This window comes from Anolis sagrei, chromosome 4 (assembly GCF_037176765.1).
Source record: "Anolis sagrei isolate rAnoSag1 chromosome 4, rAnoSag1.mat, whole genome shotgun sequence".
In the NCBI taxonomy this organism is placed as follows: Eukaryota; Metazoa; Chordata; class Lepidosauria; order Squamata; family Dactyloidae; genus Anolis; species Anolis sagrei.
The window spans coordinates 122293236-122310947 of record NC_090024.1 but is presented as its reverse complement, the minus strand read 5'-3'; the positions used below and the strand labels follow the sequence as shown (position 1 = coordinate 122310947).

At 39.2% G+C, this 17712-nt stretch overlaps 1 protein-coding gene across 1 annotated transcript in view; it reads left to right on the top strand.

Moving 5' to 3' along the window:
• The window catches only part of RGL1 (ral guanine nucleotide dissociation stimulator like 1), a 101727-nt gene that overhangs the window by 59377 nt on the left and 24638 nt on the right, over positions 1-17712 (top strand). Inside the window, exons 5-10 of the mRNA XM_060774492.2 lie at positions 3145-3326; positions 6579-6691; positions 8363-8578; positions 11352-11455; positions 12483-12567; positions 15892-15981. Of these exons, the coding sequence (XP_060630475.2) occupies positions 3145-3326; positions 6579-6691; positions 8363-8578; positions 11352-11455; positions 12483-12567; positions 15892-15981 (790 nt within the window). The remainder of the gene's footprint in view (positions 1-3144; positions 3327-6578; positions 6692-8362; positions 8579-11351; positions 11456-12482; positions 12568-15891; positions 15982-17712) is intronic.

Here is a 17712-nt window from a genome sequence, read left to right as displayed (position 1 = left end):
GATACAGTCTGTGTCTGCAGTAATCTTTGCACCTTTCTACAAAGTCTGTCACTGCCTCCACGTTTTGTCTCTCTATTTCCCAGTTGTCAATAATTCTTGTTGCCATAATCATGGTTTTTTTGATGTTTAACTGCAACCCAGCTTTTGCGCTTTCTTCTTCTTCACCTTGATGGATGGGTCTGTACTGCCATATAATACAGTTTGATGCAATTAAACTGCATTCTGAAACTTGCATTCTGTGACAATTTAGATCCAGCATTAGAAGAAAAGCACACTGCATAATGTGACACAGTTTAAAGGTTTAGCTTCATGTGAGAAAAGAATAAGGCATAGTTTCAATATCTCTCTTATTCCTTTCATTAGAAAAGTGCCATTAGGCATGCAACTATATTAGTTTTAAAAAAGCCTTCTCCTCAGCCTCAATCAATCAATCAAATCATTTATTTTGGTCATTGACCAGCACAACTCTTCAGCCTAAAATGGACCAAGAGACCAAAAGCATGGTGAAATGCCCTCCACAGACTCTAGAAGGCATCTCTGTGCTATTTGGAGGCCATAAAATTTGGGAATTTTGTGGTGGTGGTGGTGGTGGGGCGGGTAACCCCTCTCCCCCCCAAGATGTCCTAGGTGGCTACTACAGCTCCTTAACCTCTCAAAGTTAGCGAGGTTGATAATCATGCATTTCTTATTGATCACAAATGGCTGTTTTCTTAAGTAATTTGTTGGTTAACAATACACATGCTAGACTAAAGCTTCTTTAGGTTTTTTAAATCCTTGCGTATTACTGGCCCTACTTACCTCTCCGAACGCATCTCCTCCTATGAACCGACTAGGACACTAAGATCATCTGGGGAGGCCCTGCTCTCGGTCCCGCCTGCATCACAGGCACGCTTGGCGGGGATGAGAGATAGGGCCTTCTCAGTTGTGGCCCCTTGGCTGTGGAACGCCCTGCCTGCAGATATCAGATCGGCCCCCTCCCTGCTGGTGTTCACTTTCCTCCCTGCTCGGAGGAAAGTGAAGACCTGGCTGTTCGAACAAGCATTTGATTAAACAGTGTAATTGAACATAGGAATACGGAATGATGGATGACGAGACTGGATTCTGATTTTACTGTTGAGGCGCTAATGATTGTTATTCTGATGTTAATGATTTATGTGATAATTGTTTTTAATTGCCCTGTACTTGTTTTGTGATATTTTGTACTGATGTTGTTCACCGCTTTGAGTCGCCTGAGGGCTGAGAAAAGTGGTATATAAATAAAGCAAATAAATAAATAAATAAATAAATAAATGTGAGTTTTATTAATTGTATTGTCTTTTGCTTATTGCTTGTTGTTTTTTGTTTTATTGATGTGTTGTCGGGCTTGGCTTCACATAAGCCGCTCCGAGCCCCCTTGTGGATTATTATTATTATTATTATTATTATTATTAAAAGCTGGGAAAATGTCAACCAATAACTCTAATAAGAAAATGTGATTATGTAATATTAAGTTTTCTCACATTGTTTAGATAGATAAATCTATATCAGGGTGTTTTTAAATTTCCTTTCAGAAATAAGTTTTTAAATGTTTTTGATGGATACAACTGGGAGTGAGTTCAATTTTGAAGTTTTTGTGGTGCTCTACTTAAAAGAACTAAACCAATTCTAAATCTAATTGTCAGTGCCAACTAGAGTTGATGTAGGGAATCAATTTGTGGAGAATAAGTTGAATATTTTTGTAACTCCAATGAATCAAGGAGTTTATCAATGATTTTAATTTACTGGGGCTGTCAACTGGAGTTAGGTGTCAAGGCTATTCTGCTGGTGGGAGCATATTTAACATCTACATGAAGCCGCTGGGGGAGATCATCTGGAGTTTCGGGGTGCGGTGTCATCTGTACGTGGATGATGTCCAACTCTGTCACTCCTTTCCACCTGCTACTAAGGAGGCTGTTCAGGTCCTGAACAGCCTCTTGGCCGCTATAACGGTCTGGATGAGGGCAAACAAATTGAAACTGAATCCTGACAAGACAGAGGTACTCCTGGTCAGTCGTAAGGCCGAACAGGGCATAGGGTTACAGCCTGTGTTGGACGGGGTTACAATCCTCTTGAAGACATAGGTTCGCAGCTTGAGTGTGATCTTGGACTCATCTCTGAGCCTGGAACCCCAGGTCTCGGCGGTGACCAGGGGAGCATTTGCACAGTTAAAACTTGTGCGACAGCTGAACCCATACCTTGGGAAGTTGACTTGGCCACGGTAGTCCACGCTCTGGTTACATCCCGTATAGACTACTGCAACGCACTCTACGTGGGGTTGCCTTTGAAGACTGCCCGGAAGCTTCAAATGGTCCAGCGTTTGGCAACCAGGTTGCTAACAGGAGCGGCTCTCAGGAAGCATACAACTCCTCTGTTGCGCCAGCTCCACTGGCTGGCAGTTTGCTACCGGGCACAATTCAAAGTGCTGGCGTTAGCCTATAAAACCCTAAGCGGTTCTGGCCCTACTTACCTCTCCGACCGCATCTCCTCCTATGAACCGACTAGGACACTAAGATCATCTGGAGAGGCCCTGCTCTCAGTCTCGCCTGCATCACAGGCGTGCTTGGCAGGGACGAGAGACAGGGCCTTCTCAGTGGTGGCCCCTCGGCTGTGGAACCCCCTGCCTGTAGATATCAGATCGGCCCCCTCCCTGCTGGCGTTTCAGAGGAAGGTGAAGACCTGGCTGTTCGAATAAGCATTCGACTAAACAATGTAATTGAACATAGGAATACGGAATAATGGATGTTGAGACTGGATTCGGATTCTGATTTTACTGTTGAGGCGCTAATTGATTGTTATACTAATATTTAATTGTTGATGCTATAATCTGTTTTTAATGGCTTTATACTTGTCTTGTGATGTTTTGCATTGATGTTGTCAACCTCTTTGAGTCGCCTGAGGGCTGAGAAGAGCGGTATATAAGTAAAGTAAAATAAATAAATAAATTTGCACAAGTTATGAGATTCACTGAGGACACACACTCTGGGTCTGGGTTTCAGGCCTTAGATTTTTTCCCTTAATTTAACTTTGCCTCTACTAACATTGGGATTCTTGTGCAGAATTACTGGAATATACTTGGTGAATCCTGATGATGCAGCTAACCCCCTTTACAATGTTGTTTCTTTGCAGGGCCATAGCCTCCATTTTGAGAGCGTGGCTAGAGCAGTGCTCTGAAGACTTCCGAGAGCCACCCGATTACTTTTGTTTGCAGAAACTCTTGGCTTATCTGACACGGGTCATGCCAGGTTCGGTACTTGAAGGAAGGGCACAAAACATGTTGGAGCAATTTCAGAAGCAAGAAGTCATGAATGGTAATGAGTATATTGTTTACTGGACAAAACTGGGTCCTGGTTTCTAGGTTCAAGGGGATGTGGAGATTCTAGAAAAAGGAATTTTGTCAAGCTTTGCTTCTATAATTCCAGAAATTAAATGGAATCTATTCTTAAAAGTGCTGCACTTCTTTTAAAGTTAAGAACTCAAATGTGGACCACTAAATAACATGCCTAGTGCTCTTTCCTAAATTATTTTTGGAAATGCTGGCTTTATCTCAGAACATATGCTATGCTGGAGATGTTGGCTTGGCCATGGGCTCAATTAAAAATTCCAGATCTTCAAAGTCATTTCACAGTTGCTCTCCTTAATCAGATTTTTCACTTCCAAAATAGCTTTCTGATGTAATTTTCCTGGGACAGAACAGTCCGTTTTTCTTTTCATTTCTCTTCTCTCTCTCTCTCTCTCTCTCTCCCCCCCCCCCTTTCCCTTCTTTTTGGACTATGGCATTTTATGCCACAAAATGCCTTTCCTTAGCTACTGTCATGACAAAGGAAGTGTCTGTGGTGTTTTTTCCTATCTGAGTCGGTGCACTGCTGACATCCAAGGACAAAGGGAAAATTTACGTTAGAGGGTCAAAGTGCCACTGAAACAATTGTGAACAGTAGTGACACTGGAATGCTCTGTGCAGCATTGAGCCTGACAAATAGCCTTCCTTCCACCCCACCTCCGCTTTCCTGAGACAGAAAGTTTCCTGTGGACATAATTAGCATAGCTAGAAATTTAATAGAACCTGTACAATGAACGTAACTATGTCAGTGACCACAGAAAGGCAGTAGAAAATGGATGGAAATTATAATACAACATAAGAAAAAGATTCAGTAAAGATCATTACTTCATTCCTCCTTGAGCTCCACTTACTTACTTATGTGGAGCTTACTTATTTATTGTTATTATTATTATTTTATTTTATTTTTTATTTATTTATTTGTTTATGTGATTTATATTAATTGTATTGTATTGATTGTTTTGCTATTGCTTTGTTTATTGATTTACTTTGGGCTTGGCCTCATGTAAGCCGCGCTGAGTCCCTTGGGGAGATGGTCACGGGGTACAAATAAAGTTTATTATTATTATTATTATTATTATTTGAATTTTCCAGAAATTATTATTCCAGTTATGCTGTTAATCAGTTTTGGTTTTTCTATTTTCATTTTTAAAGGGTTCACTGCATTGCATCTAAATGGTTCTTCTCATCAGAAATTCCAGTGTTTCCAAGTGTTGCTAATTTGTGTCTAATTATGTTCCCTTCTGGATTTGGTTCCAGCAGATCAAACAAAGCAAGTCTAAATGCTGATATCTGTAATTAGAACTTCATTGGGTGAGCAATAGTTCCCACAGAATCTCTTAGGTACAGAAGTCTTTACTCTGTAATTTCCTGGTAAAAGGATTATGAGACTTCTCAGCTGAGTTGCGCACATTTCAGTAAGAATCCAAGTTTTGAGCATAAAAGGAAGTTGTTGTCAATAAAATAGGAACCCAGAAACTTTGGTGAATAGTGTGAGGGCTTTTCCCTCATTTTCTTTCCATTCCTTTGTTCAAGTTGCAAAACAGAAACCATGGAGAGTGTGAGGGGTATAATTAGATAGATGAAAGTTGAGCATTCTTTATCTGGAATTCTGAAAACCGGAATACTTCCAAAATTGTCCACGTGAGTGACTGACATAATTATGTCTTTGCTTTCTGGTGGTTCAGTGTGCACAAACTTTTTCATGTTTAGATTTGGATGCCACCTCTCATTATGTATTTGCAAGTATTCCAAAATCAAAGAAATCTGAAATATGGAAAACTTCTGTTCTCAATATATTGGATAAGGCATACTCAAGCTATATACATTTTCACTTTTTTTCACAAATTGGACTTATTTACTGAAGGATAAGCAGTCTTAACGTTTTAGACATCACTGACAAATTGGACAATCTGTGCAATATGGGTTGGAATCCAAATAACTATGAAGCTTGTTTGGGGCAGACTCCTGTGAGGAACTTCCTGTTCATCAGTTTCATTTATGCCACAGTGATATTGCATTTTTGGACTTTCTCTGGAAATATTTTATTGAGAAAAATCCCCTTTATGCAAAATACACTTTTTTGCACAGAATAGTACATTCATTCCCTTTCTGGTTGATGATGGTAAATTTGCAAATATTCTTTATCTAAAACCAGTCCAGGTTGCAAGGTTTGGGAATGACTGCTGTTAAGCAGGAAGGCATGTGGAAACAAATCTATTATACTACACCCCAACCAGTCTTAGGTTCTCGGTCATGCTCTTTCACATTGCTTTTATCTGAAGAAATGTGGCTGTACGAAGATAGCTAGATATTACCTGAAATATCTTTATTTTTAAGGTCTCATTGGCATATTAACAATTTCCTCTCCATGTGTCTTTGCCTGCCAAGCAAATCCAACATCTGACTCCTCTAAAGTTGTAAAATCCTTTGGTGGCAACAGGCCAGTTTCAAAGCCACACATAAAAAACATGAAGCCACAAAAGAGTCCATTAGTTTCTGGAAAACATACTTGATAGCTTGCTGATTTTTCTATTTCCTGGTTCTTCCTCTTCCTGGGCAGATATCATGACTGTCTCTCGTCCTAAGCTCCTGAGAATACGTCCTACATACTATGTGAACAGTGCAAGATCTTACCTTCATAGCTTCTAATGGGCACATGCAAAAGAAGTTCCTCGCCAATAGTTGAGTAGTGATAAGATCCAGGCCAAATAATAGAGCACTACAATTAGTGGGAAAGACCAGGAATGCTGGGAGAAGGGTGAAGAGGTTTCCTTCCTGTTACTGTTAGTATTGAGGGAACTACAATCACATTTCCTCAGAGAGGTTGCCGTTTCATCAAGCTGACAGCAACAGGTCTCCTTGAGGTTTCTCAAGCTGATGGCAACATGTCTGAGGTGTTTTGGACTTCAACTCCCACAATTCCTAAAAGCTGGTAAGCTGGCTGGGATTTCTGGGAGTTGAAGTCCAAAACACCTGGAGGGGACGAAGTTTGCCCATGCCTGCTTTAGAAAAATTGGCATTTTGTAGAACACAATTTAGCACAGTCTTTTCCCCTACGGTAAGTCAGCTGCTTTGGGCATGTCTTTATTTTTCTCCTTCCTGCATTTACTGATTGAAGAGAGAAGCTTTTGACTCAGACTAGCATTTAATACAGTTTCCATTGGGCCTTGGGTCAGACAATATGTTTTGCCAATTTCCACAATATTTGTTGTATTTTGGACAGGACACATTCATGACACCCTTGCCAGTGAGGAAAAACTGGAGACTGATAGTTCAGAAGATTTCTCTTCGTTCGCTGAAGACTTTGTGGCAGAGCAGCTCACCTACATGGATGCTGTAAGCATAAAAACGTGATTCTGACTGTCATGCTGAAATGTTTGTTTTGATTTTTTTTGGCTCTCCAAACAAAAGAGATTAAAAACATGAACTATTTGAACATATTTTTGGAGCATTTACAATAATAGAGCCAATTTACAAGAGTGAGGGCCTGAGCAAATAAAAATCTTATTGCCATCTGGCAGAAGGTCATTCAAGAAGTGGAGGGGTATGCTGTTATTACTGGAGCCACAAAGTCTTACCAGACATCCTCATTCCTTTATTCACCAACGTTGTACCAGCTGTACTTTACTTGTTCTGGCTCCTGATTATGTTAATTCTTTATTTTCACAGGGGCCTTTCCCAAGGTCAACCCTACAGATAATCTTACCTCGGGCAAAGAACAATATTTGCACCCCTTTCCCCAAAATTGGTGTCCTGCTTTCTTTTCTTATTAGCAATCTTAGTATTTATAGCGGTTTGTCAAACTGTGCTTCTCCAAAGGTTTTGTACTTCGGCTCCCACAATTCCTAACAGCTGGTAAACTGGCTTGGATTTCTGGGAGCTGAAGTCCAAAACAACTGGAGGAGCACACTTTGAAAAACACTTATTTATAGTATTGGGGGTGCCTGGCAATCTCTCCTTATAGTAGAGCCATGTTTGTCTTGAGCAAATGTTATCAGACTGGGGCCTAAGGAAAAGTTAGGCATATTTTTCTTGCATTTCTTTGCACGACAGCAGACCAACAAGCATCTAGTCACCCAGCTCAGTTCAACACTCCCTTCAGACTGTAGTCAAGACTGACACTTGGCATGTTTGCTTCCAAGGCTAGATCCAGCTCTTCTCATCCGGTAGTCCCTTCTTCCAGTCTTTTGGTCTTTCAAATCTATGGCAGTACTAAGGGCACTGAATTGCTTTCATTTGTCTCTTTGAACCAAAGAGGTTACCAGAAATTGGCTGGAGCCAGGCATGTAGCCGGGGGGGGGGGGGGTTGAGGGGCTTCAGCCCCCCCCCCCCCCGAAATTCTTAGGGTGGTCCACGAGAAAGCTTTACTGGTACATTATTTAAACTGTTATGTTTATTCATATCATGATCTGATCACCATGCTCAATATATCCCATATGCATGGGGGTATTGGGATAATGATACAAAAGGTTTGCTAGAGTAGATCCTCAGCCCCCCCCCCCCCGAATCAAACTCAGTCCCCCCCCCCCCCAAATCAAAATCCTGGCTACGGGCCTGACTGGAACTGATGAAATAGTTGTTAGAATGCTTTGCCACTTGCTTAATTTTTGCTGGATGAAATTAATATCTCATTGGGGAGTTCGTACATATTGACCAAATCCTCTGGTTTTGTAGCTCTTATTGTTGTTCTTCTTGTTGTTTTTAAAAGACCCATATAATGTTCCTCCTGTTCTAGTATTCTTATTATTTGAATGTTTCCATTATTAAGGTAAAGGTAGGTAAAGGTTTTCCCCTGTTGTGTCTGTCTCTGGGGTGTGGTGCTCATCTCCATTTCTAAGCCGAAGAAAACTAAGAGTTATATGCCTGAAGTTTTAGGCAGTCTGGATGAGCTCTCAGTGAGCATAACTGACACAGCCCCCATTTAGGCGGGGTTTGCCACATGGTATGTCTAATAGGGACCAAGAAGATTCTTCCTGTTTTAATAAGATCTCTTGTGTCTTGTTCTAGGAACTGTTTAAGAGAGTGGTGCCATATCACTGTTTGGGCAGCATCTGGTCTCAGAGGAGCAAGAAGGAAAATAACCATTTGGCACTCACCATCAGAGCCACCATTGCACAATTCAATGCAGTGACCCAGTGTGTTATCCGAACAATCTTGAATGAGAAAGAATTGAGAACCCTGCAGCGAGCCAAGATTATAGAGAAGTGGATTGATATTGCACATGTAAATATTCATTTGTGTCTTGTATGCATTTGTGTGTATGTGATATAGTTATAGTTTCAGATGATTCAAATATCTAGAAAATCAGATGGGTGGAGGGAATAAAGCATCTTTCAATATTCCATGTATTCTCTCACTTGTTATTAGTGAACTACCTATTCTGACTTATCCATAGTAGACAATTATATCAGTTTCATGCTATTCTAACTGCCAAAGCCACATCCTTTGAAAAATTTGCTGTCTCTAAGGGCCTTTCCAGACACATCCATGTTTCCCTGAAACATCCATGTTTTTAAAACGCAGATGTTCTTGGGGCCCTGTCTACACACACCCCAGAAAGTATGCGCTTTCTGGCGTGGGTGTCCAAATGTTCTTCCAGGACTGGCCTGGGAGAACACCTGGAGACTCTACCCCCCTTCCCAAAAGCCATACCCCCCCCCCTTAAAAACTAAAAGTAGTTACCCAGCTTCTATTGGAGAGCTACGGCAGCTCTCCTGGTGCATAGAAATGACGTGCCAGGAGAAAGCGGGGGGGGGGGGGGGAACAATTTTCCTCCTCTCCCCCCCTTGCCCTCTGTTCTCCTGGTGCATCATTTCCACATGCCAGGAGAGCTGCCGCAGCTCTCCAATGGAGGCTGGGTAAATACATTTATTTTTAAAATGAGCGTTTAGGGCTTTTGGGGAGGGGTTGGGATTCTCACAGCTGATTTAGTCCAGAAAACTCTGGGAATGGTCTGGAAGTAGTGGGTTTATCCCATGCCTTCCAAGAAGGTGTGGAATAAATGCACTATTAATTAATTCACCACAAACCAGGGTTTTCCTGGCTTGTGGCAAATTAATTCAGGATTGTCCAGAACGTTGTCTGGAAAGTCCCCTTTTTATTGCGGAAGGGGCTGTCTAGATCCGCCCCAAGGTTTTATTTTCTTTCATGTCACTGTATTTGCACACTCTTCTGCTCCTGTGCAGTATAATTCAGCATGAATCTTGCTTGAATTCTAATTAATTGTTGTTCTCTAGCAGGAATCCCAGACAAACATATTTAGCAACAATATGTACCATGGGTTTGTGGCTATTCTAAAGTCTCTTAGAATTTGAACAACAGATAGAATTATTTATTGTTAGTGGTAGTAGTAGTAGTAGTAGTAGTAGTAGTAATTTTATTGATTAGCCCTCAGGCCATATCACAATAAGAAACAGAACAACAAGGCCTGACAAGACCTTATCACACTCCACATAGTAAGTTAAAAAAAGACACTTTATTGTTTATTTGCTTTATTTCTACCCTGCCCTTCTCAACCCATTGGGGGACTCAAGGTGGTTTACAGCTCTGGCAAAATTTAATGCCATGTAAAATACAGTCATAAAAGCATTTGTAGAATGCATTAGTACAAGAGACTTTTTTAACAGCAAGCATAAGCCGAGAACCAGTGATTTTTATCTGGTTCATTTCTTTTATTCCTCTAGATAATTTTTATTTAAATTAGTTGTATAGGTCTTTATGCCACAACTCTTTCATGGATGTTTACAAAAAAAGTAAAAAGAATAACAAAGAGACAGTAAATTAAAAATCAACAGGCTGGTGCCTTAGATCCATAAAACAGGAGTCATCCCAAGGGAAAGAGAGGCGTTTATCAAATACTTTCAAAAATCCATGAGAGGAAGATGAACCTGAAAAATAATAAGAAAAATATCCAAGAAAGTATACTGCATTTGTCAACTAGTTTTGTTTCTAGGGTCCCGAAACTTCTGTGTGATGAAGAAGAATATGGTATTACTTTTTTAAAAAAAAATACCATTTTTTATTGTGAGAATTTTTACAATAATAAAACATAACTTTAGTAAGTATTTGGGGGAGTGATGAGAGAGGAAGGGACTTTAGAAAAGATGGGGAAGTAGTTGGGAAGGGGGGAAAGAAAGGAATAGAAAAATAAAAAAGAAGATAAAGTAGGAAAGAAGAAATGAGAGATAAAGAAGATGAAAGTTTCCAAGTTCTAAATCCATGTCAATATGTTTGGAACTGTTCTTTATTTCTCTTTAGCTTGGCCATCAGACCTGTAGCGGGGGGGGGGGGGGGAGGGGTTCAACCCCCCCCCCCCCGAATTTTTTCAGGTTAAAAAAAACCTGGTTTACTCGTGAATTTTAATTAGTTAACCAAATCCCCATGCTAAATCTATTAGACGCAAAAAAATAAGAGTCCCTCCAGAACTGCAAGCACTATCTCAAGCAAATATTGACAATTTATTCACACTGTCGTTACTTGCAGCAATAGCCGATGTAGCGAAGCAACCAAGTTGGGGGGAGGGTGTTGAATGCTCTCATTAAGGAGGCTAGACTTGGTGGAGGTGGTTGACAGGGGCAGAGCTGCAGGCTATTAAAGGCTGTGCTCTTTTGCTTCTGTGTGACCCTAACCGCCCCCCCCCCCCGAAATTTTCAACCCTCCCCGAAATTTTTTTTGGCTACATCACTGTTGGCCATAGACTCACCTTCACTAGCATCTCAACTAGAAGAATTGGAAACTAAAATACTGAATCAACAGCATAGCATTCTGCCCCCACTGTTTTGTGCCAAATGTTAAAAGTATAGAAAACAAGACTGAAAAGTATATTTTCAGAAGTTAGAAAGAGCAAGACAGATTTCTTTTTGAAAAGATGCTCAATGTTTGTTCAGGTGGGTGTTTTTTTAGCAGTTAATTTTTAGCAGCTGCAATACTCAAATGATCATTGCTTTGCAATATTATTATTTAACCTTATTCCATTTCTTCATCACTCATTTTGCAGGAATGTAGGATCTTGAAGAATTTTTCCTCATTGAGGGCTATTGTTTCAGCACTACAATCCAATTCCATCTATCGGTTAAAAAAGTGTTGGGCCAACGTATCAAAGTAAGACTTTCATCCTTTTTCATAGAATTGTAGAATCAAAGAGTTGGAAGAGACCTCATGGGCCATCCAGTCCAATCCCCTGCCAAGAAGCAGGAATATTGCATTCAAATCACCCCTGACAGATGGCCATCCAGCCTCTGTTTAAAAGCTTCCAAAGAAGGAGCCTCCACCACACTCCGGAGCAGAGAGTTCCACTGCTGAAAGGCTCTCACAGTCAGGAAGTTCTTCCTCATGTTCAGATGGGATCTCCTTTCCTGTAGTTTGAAGCCATTGTTTCGTGTCCTAGTCTCCAGAGAAACAGAAAACAAGCTTGCTCCCTCCTCCCTGTGGCTTCCTCTCACATATTTATACATGGCTATCATATCTCCTCTCAGCCTTCTCTTCTTCAGGCTAAACATGCCCAGCTCCTTAAGCTGCTCCTCATAGGGCTTGTTCTCCAGACCCTTGATCATTTTAGTCGCCCTCCTCTGGAGACATTCCAGCTTGTCAATATCTCTCTTGAATTGTGGTGCCCAGAATTGGACACAATATTCCAGGTGTGGTCTAACCAAAGCGGAATAGAGGGGTAGCATTACTTCCCTAGATCTAGACACTATGCTCCTTTGAATAGAAAAGATTATCGTTAATAGACTGCTAGTCTTCAAAAGAGAAGAAACATGGCTGTATGGTCAATGAGTATTTTTAAAAACCACTAAAATATTATTAGAAAGATTAATTTTTCAGTTCTCCATGACTCTCCACCATACTGAACTCAACAAATCATCCTGGAAGACACAAAAGCTCCCCCTTTTAAAAAAATGCTATTAGTGGCCTAGTAAAGACACTAGTTCATGATACTCCCAAGGATGGGAACATGGGAATTCCTGATTCCAAACTGAATTCCTATACAGTTTCCTATGTCACACTCTGCTGTGCTCTAAGTCCAGCCATGGGCTCATACCAAGAAGAAGGCTGTTTGTGCAATCTAATCACAAGGAGCCAAGAAAACTCGCATCTCACATTCATTCTATTTCTCACCTCTTTGCAGGGACAGCATGTTGATGTTTGAAGAATTGTCAGAAATTTTCTCAGACCGTGACAACTATTTGATAAGTCGGGAGCTGCTTATGAGGGTAAGAACGAGCGGTTTGTTGGTGTCAGTGGTGTGTGAATATGTTGCTTTGTCTGATAGATGTTCTTTGAATACAGGTGTAAAAAGTGTACAGTGAGGAAGGAAATTTTGGATAACAAAGCTGTATGATTTATTTCTTATCTCTGTTTTGCTTTATAACCTTTTAGCCCCCTTCCTTCTCTCCATACATTTCTGATATTGTTGTTGTTCTAGTTGTTTTTCTAGTGACCCTAACGCAAATCTATCATGGGATTTTTATTGGCAAGCTTTGTTTGCCTTTGGCTTGCCTTTACCTTCTTCTGAGGCATGAAGATATGGTGATTGTCACTCAGTGAGCTTGCTTGGCTTAGCAGAGTTTTAAGCTCTGCTCTATAGATTCTCAGTCCAATACTAAAACCAGTACACCATGCTGCCTGTTATTTCTGATACTTGATTAGACAAACACTCAATTCATAGTTTCAAGGTAAAATCTAGATTTCCATGCAAGGTATTAAGGTCAACAACCTAAAATGATACTTTCTGAACATACCAGACTAGTTAGAATAGAAAGGTAAAACAGTTGATTTTCAGAGCAGAAATGAGACAATGGAGTCAAAAGGAAGGCTTTCACTTAGTGTTGTGCTGAGTATAAGCTGACCTTATACAAAAGAGAGGAATCTGCTTCCATCAAAATGGAATAAGACTGCTGATGTTTGAGGAAAATTATAAATATGGCCTGTAGCAGTATCTGGAGCACATCTGGTTTGTGATAACAAAATTCTTAGAGGAGTGATTTGAATATTATATGCTCTTCTGCTGATAAAGGATTGAAGATGTATGTTTTATTGATTTTATTGTTCATGGAATTTTGTGGATGTTATATGTTTTAAACTGTTTATATTATTGTGGCATCAAATTGTGTTGTTTTGTAAACTGTCCTGAATCGCCCTCGGGCTGGGAAGGGCGGTATAGAAATATAGTAAATAAATAATAATAAATAAGATGATGACAGTATACAGAGATACTGTATATGCTCGAGTATAAGCCTAGTTTTTCAGCCGTTTTTATAGGCTGAAAAAGTTCCTCTCAGGTTATACTCGGGTCAATGTTATTTAATATTTTACTCTGTTATTATTATTTTTATTACATGTATTATTTTACTCTATTATTATTGCATTTATTATTTTACTCAATTATTATTATTACATTATTATTTTACTTTATTATTGTTATTATTACATTTATTATTTATTTATTATTGTTATTATTACATTTATTATTTTACTCTATTTTTACTGTTATTATTACATTTATAATTTGACTATTTATTATTGTTATTATTACATTTATTATTTTACTCGATTATTACTGTTATTATTACATTTCCATTATTTTACTCTATTATTATCATCATTATTATTACATTATGTTACTCTCTTTATTCTTATTGGAAGGATACATAAGCACATTTACGTTGAAGAAGGTTACAATCAGAGTTGGACTGTCTTATCTTAAATTACGGTGTTATGTAAATATTCAAAGACATTTAACCTTCTGATGCCTCAATTAATGTAATTTTATTGGTATCTGTTTTTATTTTGAGACTAACCAGTATTTCCCACCCTGGGCTTATACTCAATACATTTTCCCAGTTATTGTGGTAAAATTAGCTGCCTCGGTTTATATTCGGGTCGGCTTATACTCGAGTATATACGGTAAATTTTTATAGGAAAATTTACTTGCAAGTCATATTAAACATGTCTATATATCGTGCCTGAATAATCTTATGTAAAAAGATGTGTAGAACATTCAGCAGAGTCCTTGAATTTGAAGAGGCCATTACTTTTTTTAAAAAAAAAATCAGGATTAAATAAAAGAGAAAGGAGAGACTCAGTAAGATCAGATTCCTTTAGGAAGTTCAGAAGAACATTAAAATTTATACCACAGATTTATACTAGAAAGTGCATGAATTAAATATCCAAGGAGATATCAGCGCCGTTAACCAACAGCATAAAGCTACTGAAAACAAAAGAGCTTCCTTAAAAGTTTTTCTCAGAGAAGAAAAGATGACACAAGCTGATAAACAAAGAATAAATCTGAGAAAAACATTTAAAAAATAACTTCAGTAGGAGCAATTCTTAGTAAAAAGTGTCCGTTTGGACTTTTGTATCTGGAATACCTTTGCTGTTATGCTATGAATCTAGGGTTGCATTCAACAACAACAATAATAACTTATTTCAGCTCTGGTTGGGAACAACAAGAGAGATCCTATAGCTAGAGAAGCAGTGGAAATAGTTGGTGAAAAAAGAACTGAGAATTTACAGCGAAGCTAAGTGAATTCTTTGCATTACTCTTTACTGTAGAAGATGCTGGAGAAAGGCCCACATGATTTTAAAATGGGGCATCTGAGAGGTTGTGTCAAATTGCTGACCCTGACAATTGCAGATAAAAGCAATCTAGGCAGCAGTGGTGATAGCTAAATCAGCTGATGTCAGAGGAAGAAAAAAGTATTGTGAAATGTGACTGTCATTCATGAAATTACTGGGAAAGTAGTCTGCAGAGTCTGGATTGCTGGAATGTGAAAACAAGCATTTTCATTTCCTGACTATCTTCTTGTTAGTCAGCAAACGAAAGACATTAGTCATCATATCCAAGTGCATGAAAATGAGAAAAAACCCAGTGTTACATAATGGAGGGGAAAATGTTTATTAATAACACATTTTGAAATAGTGCTGGGCACAAGATGATTCAGAGTAGATGATTTCATTTGTTCTCTAAAACTGCTGTCCAGATGTATTTTCCTTGAAATTTTTTGGTCCAAATGTATCTGACCTGAAGATTAGCTGTTGGCAGCAATTTCAGAGGGGACTGAGGAATTTTGTAAGCAAATTGTGCTTGTTTCATTTTTGAATAGCCCATCTTCACAATGCTGGGAAACAGACATCTGTACCCCTTACTTGTTGGTGTGTGAATGTTTTTAGTTTTAAGATGTTCTCTAGGTTTGAGAAAGCAATATATAACTTCAGATTAGTATAGGAAATGGAGCCCCTGGTGGCACAGTGGGTTAAACCCCTGAGCCGGCAGGACTGAAGACCGACAGGTCGCAGGTTCGAATCCGGGGAGAGGCGGATGAGCTCCATCAACTCCAACTCTTCATGCGGGGACATGAGAGAAGCCTCCCTCAAGGATGATAAAAACATCAAATCATCCAGGCGTCCCCTGGGCAACGTCCTTGTAGATGGCCAGTTTCTCAAGTTGCTCCTGACACGACAAAAAAAAGTATAGGAAATATTTGCAACTCAGCTTAATGGTCTGTACATTAAATGCCCTTTTATTCACATTGCAGGAAGGAACGTCAAAATTTGCAAATTTGGAAAGCAGTGTAAAAGAAAACCAGAAAAGGACTCAGCGGCGACTTCAGCTGCAAAAAGATATGGCAAGTGAACATCTCCATGTCGTTTTTTCCCATAAGATGATTAGGAAGTTAAGGAATTGATTATGTATTAACATCACACAATCAATTTTATATCAGTTGTTCCCAGTTTTGAGTTGCAAGATGTTTTTGAAATCCAACTTTGAAAATCCCTGAGGATTAGCTGGGCTGACTTCAGATTCTAAGAGTTGGAGGTGTAATAGTATCTGGGGATTCATTTTTGGAATCTCTTTTTGGAACCAATCTCAATAATAATAATAGTAGTAATTTTATTTCTTACCCGCCTCCCCTCATGGCTTGAGGCAAGTTAAAACATAGCTAAAAATGCATAATCACGAGCATTATATAAAATACACATATTACAATTTATTTCTACAGAATACTTATATCAAAATACATAGAACAAAGACTAAAACTTTATTACTAATAAAATGAAGTTAAATATCATTGCTAAAACTGACTGGGTAGGCCTTCAGTTGTGTTTTAAATTCCAGCAGTCATTTAGCAAATTTATTGTTGTTGTATTTTTTAAAATAAAATTGTTTATATACTTCCCTGAAGAAAAAAATCTCAAAAAGGCAAAATCTTAAAGTAAGCAGTGCAGTAAAAGCAAGAGCAAAATCACGAACATATAGCAACTAGTAAAAGAGAGTAATAGCTACATTAAAGGTTCATTAAGTACAGATTATTAAACCATGCTGGTTGAGCAATTATGTCTGTTTTGGCCAAAACAGGTAACTTTTCTAAGTTGTCATTTAAAATGGCATTACCTAAATGAAAAATACCTCAGATAATGAAGTGTCTCCATGAACACACAGTTCTATAAAATCAGTTTCACTGCTAAAACAGCACCACACTATCTGAGTTTTGGCTCCCATACCAGTGTGGGAATGTGAACTCACTCTGGGTTTTAGTCTGAACTGTCTAAAGCACTTGTTTTGCAGATAGAGTTTAAACTTTCATTTAGGTCCTTTACAGTTTGGATTAAAACCAGGAGCAGGCATGCTATTGGCATAGAAGCACCAATTGCCAGTACTCTGTCATGTCTTACTTTCTGTAAAGCTGGTATATATAGAGCAGTCCGACTCATAAGATGTGGAATATCTCTGTACTTGTTTGAAAAGTAGTGGATTGTAAGCCAAATATTGACTGTGGGAAATTCTGAATCTCTTGGGCATAGGCAAAGGACTATGTAAGGACTTTAGGTAGAAGGGAAGAACTCATTCTATAATACACAAGGGCAGCTTATGGATCTGCTATCACAGAGATGACAGATTCACTTTTTATTTTAAAACTATTCCTTCCATGATCAAAGGCTCACAACTGGCAACTCTCCTTCAATTCAGTTTGCATCTACATTGCCATATAATGCAGTTTGAACTGCATTGAACTACATTATAAGGGGCTACATGACCACATAATAATATTCAAGCTACATTATTTGGCAATGTAGATCCAACTTAAGAGGCCAGCTACCGAAAGAGCAAATCCAAGGTAGATTTCCCACTCACTCAGCAGTGGATCCTTCAGTCAGCCATTCCCTATCAAAAATGTTAAAATGGCAAAATGGAAATGTAGAGGAAGCATTCCAGCCCGGCTTACCTATCCGAACGTATCTCAGGGGAGGCCCTGCTCTCGGTCCTGCCTTCCTCACAGGTGTGATTGGCGGGGATGAGAGACAGGATCTTCTCAGTGGTGGCCCCTCGGCTGTGGAACTCCTTCTCTAGGGATATT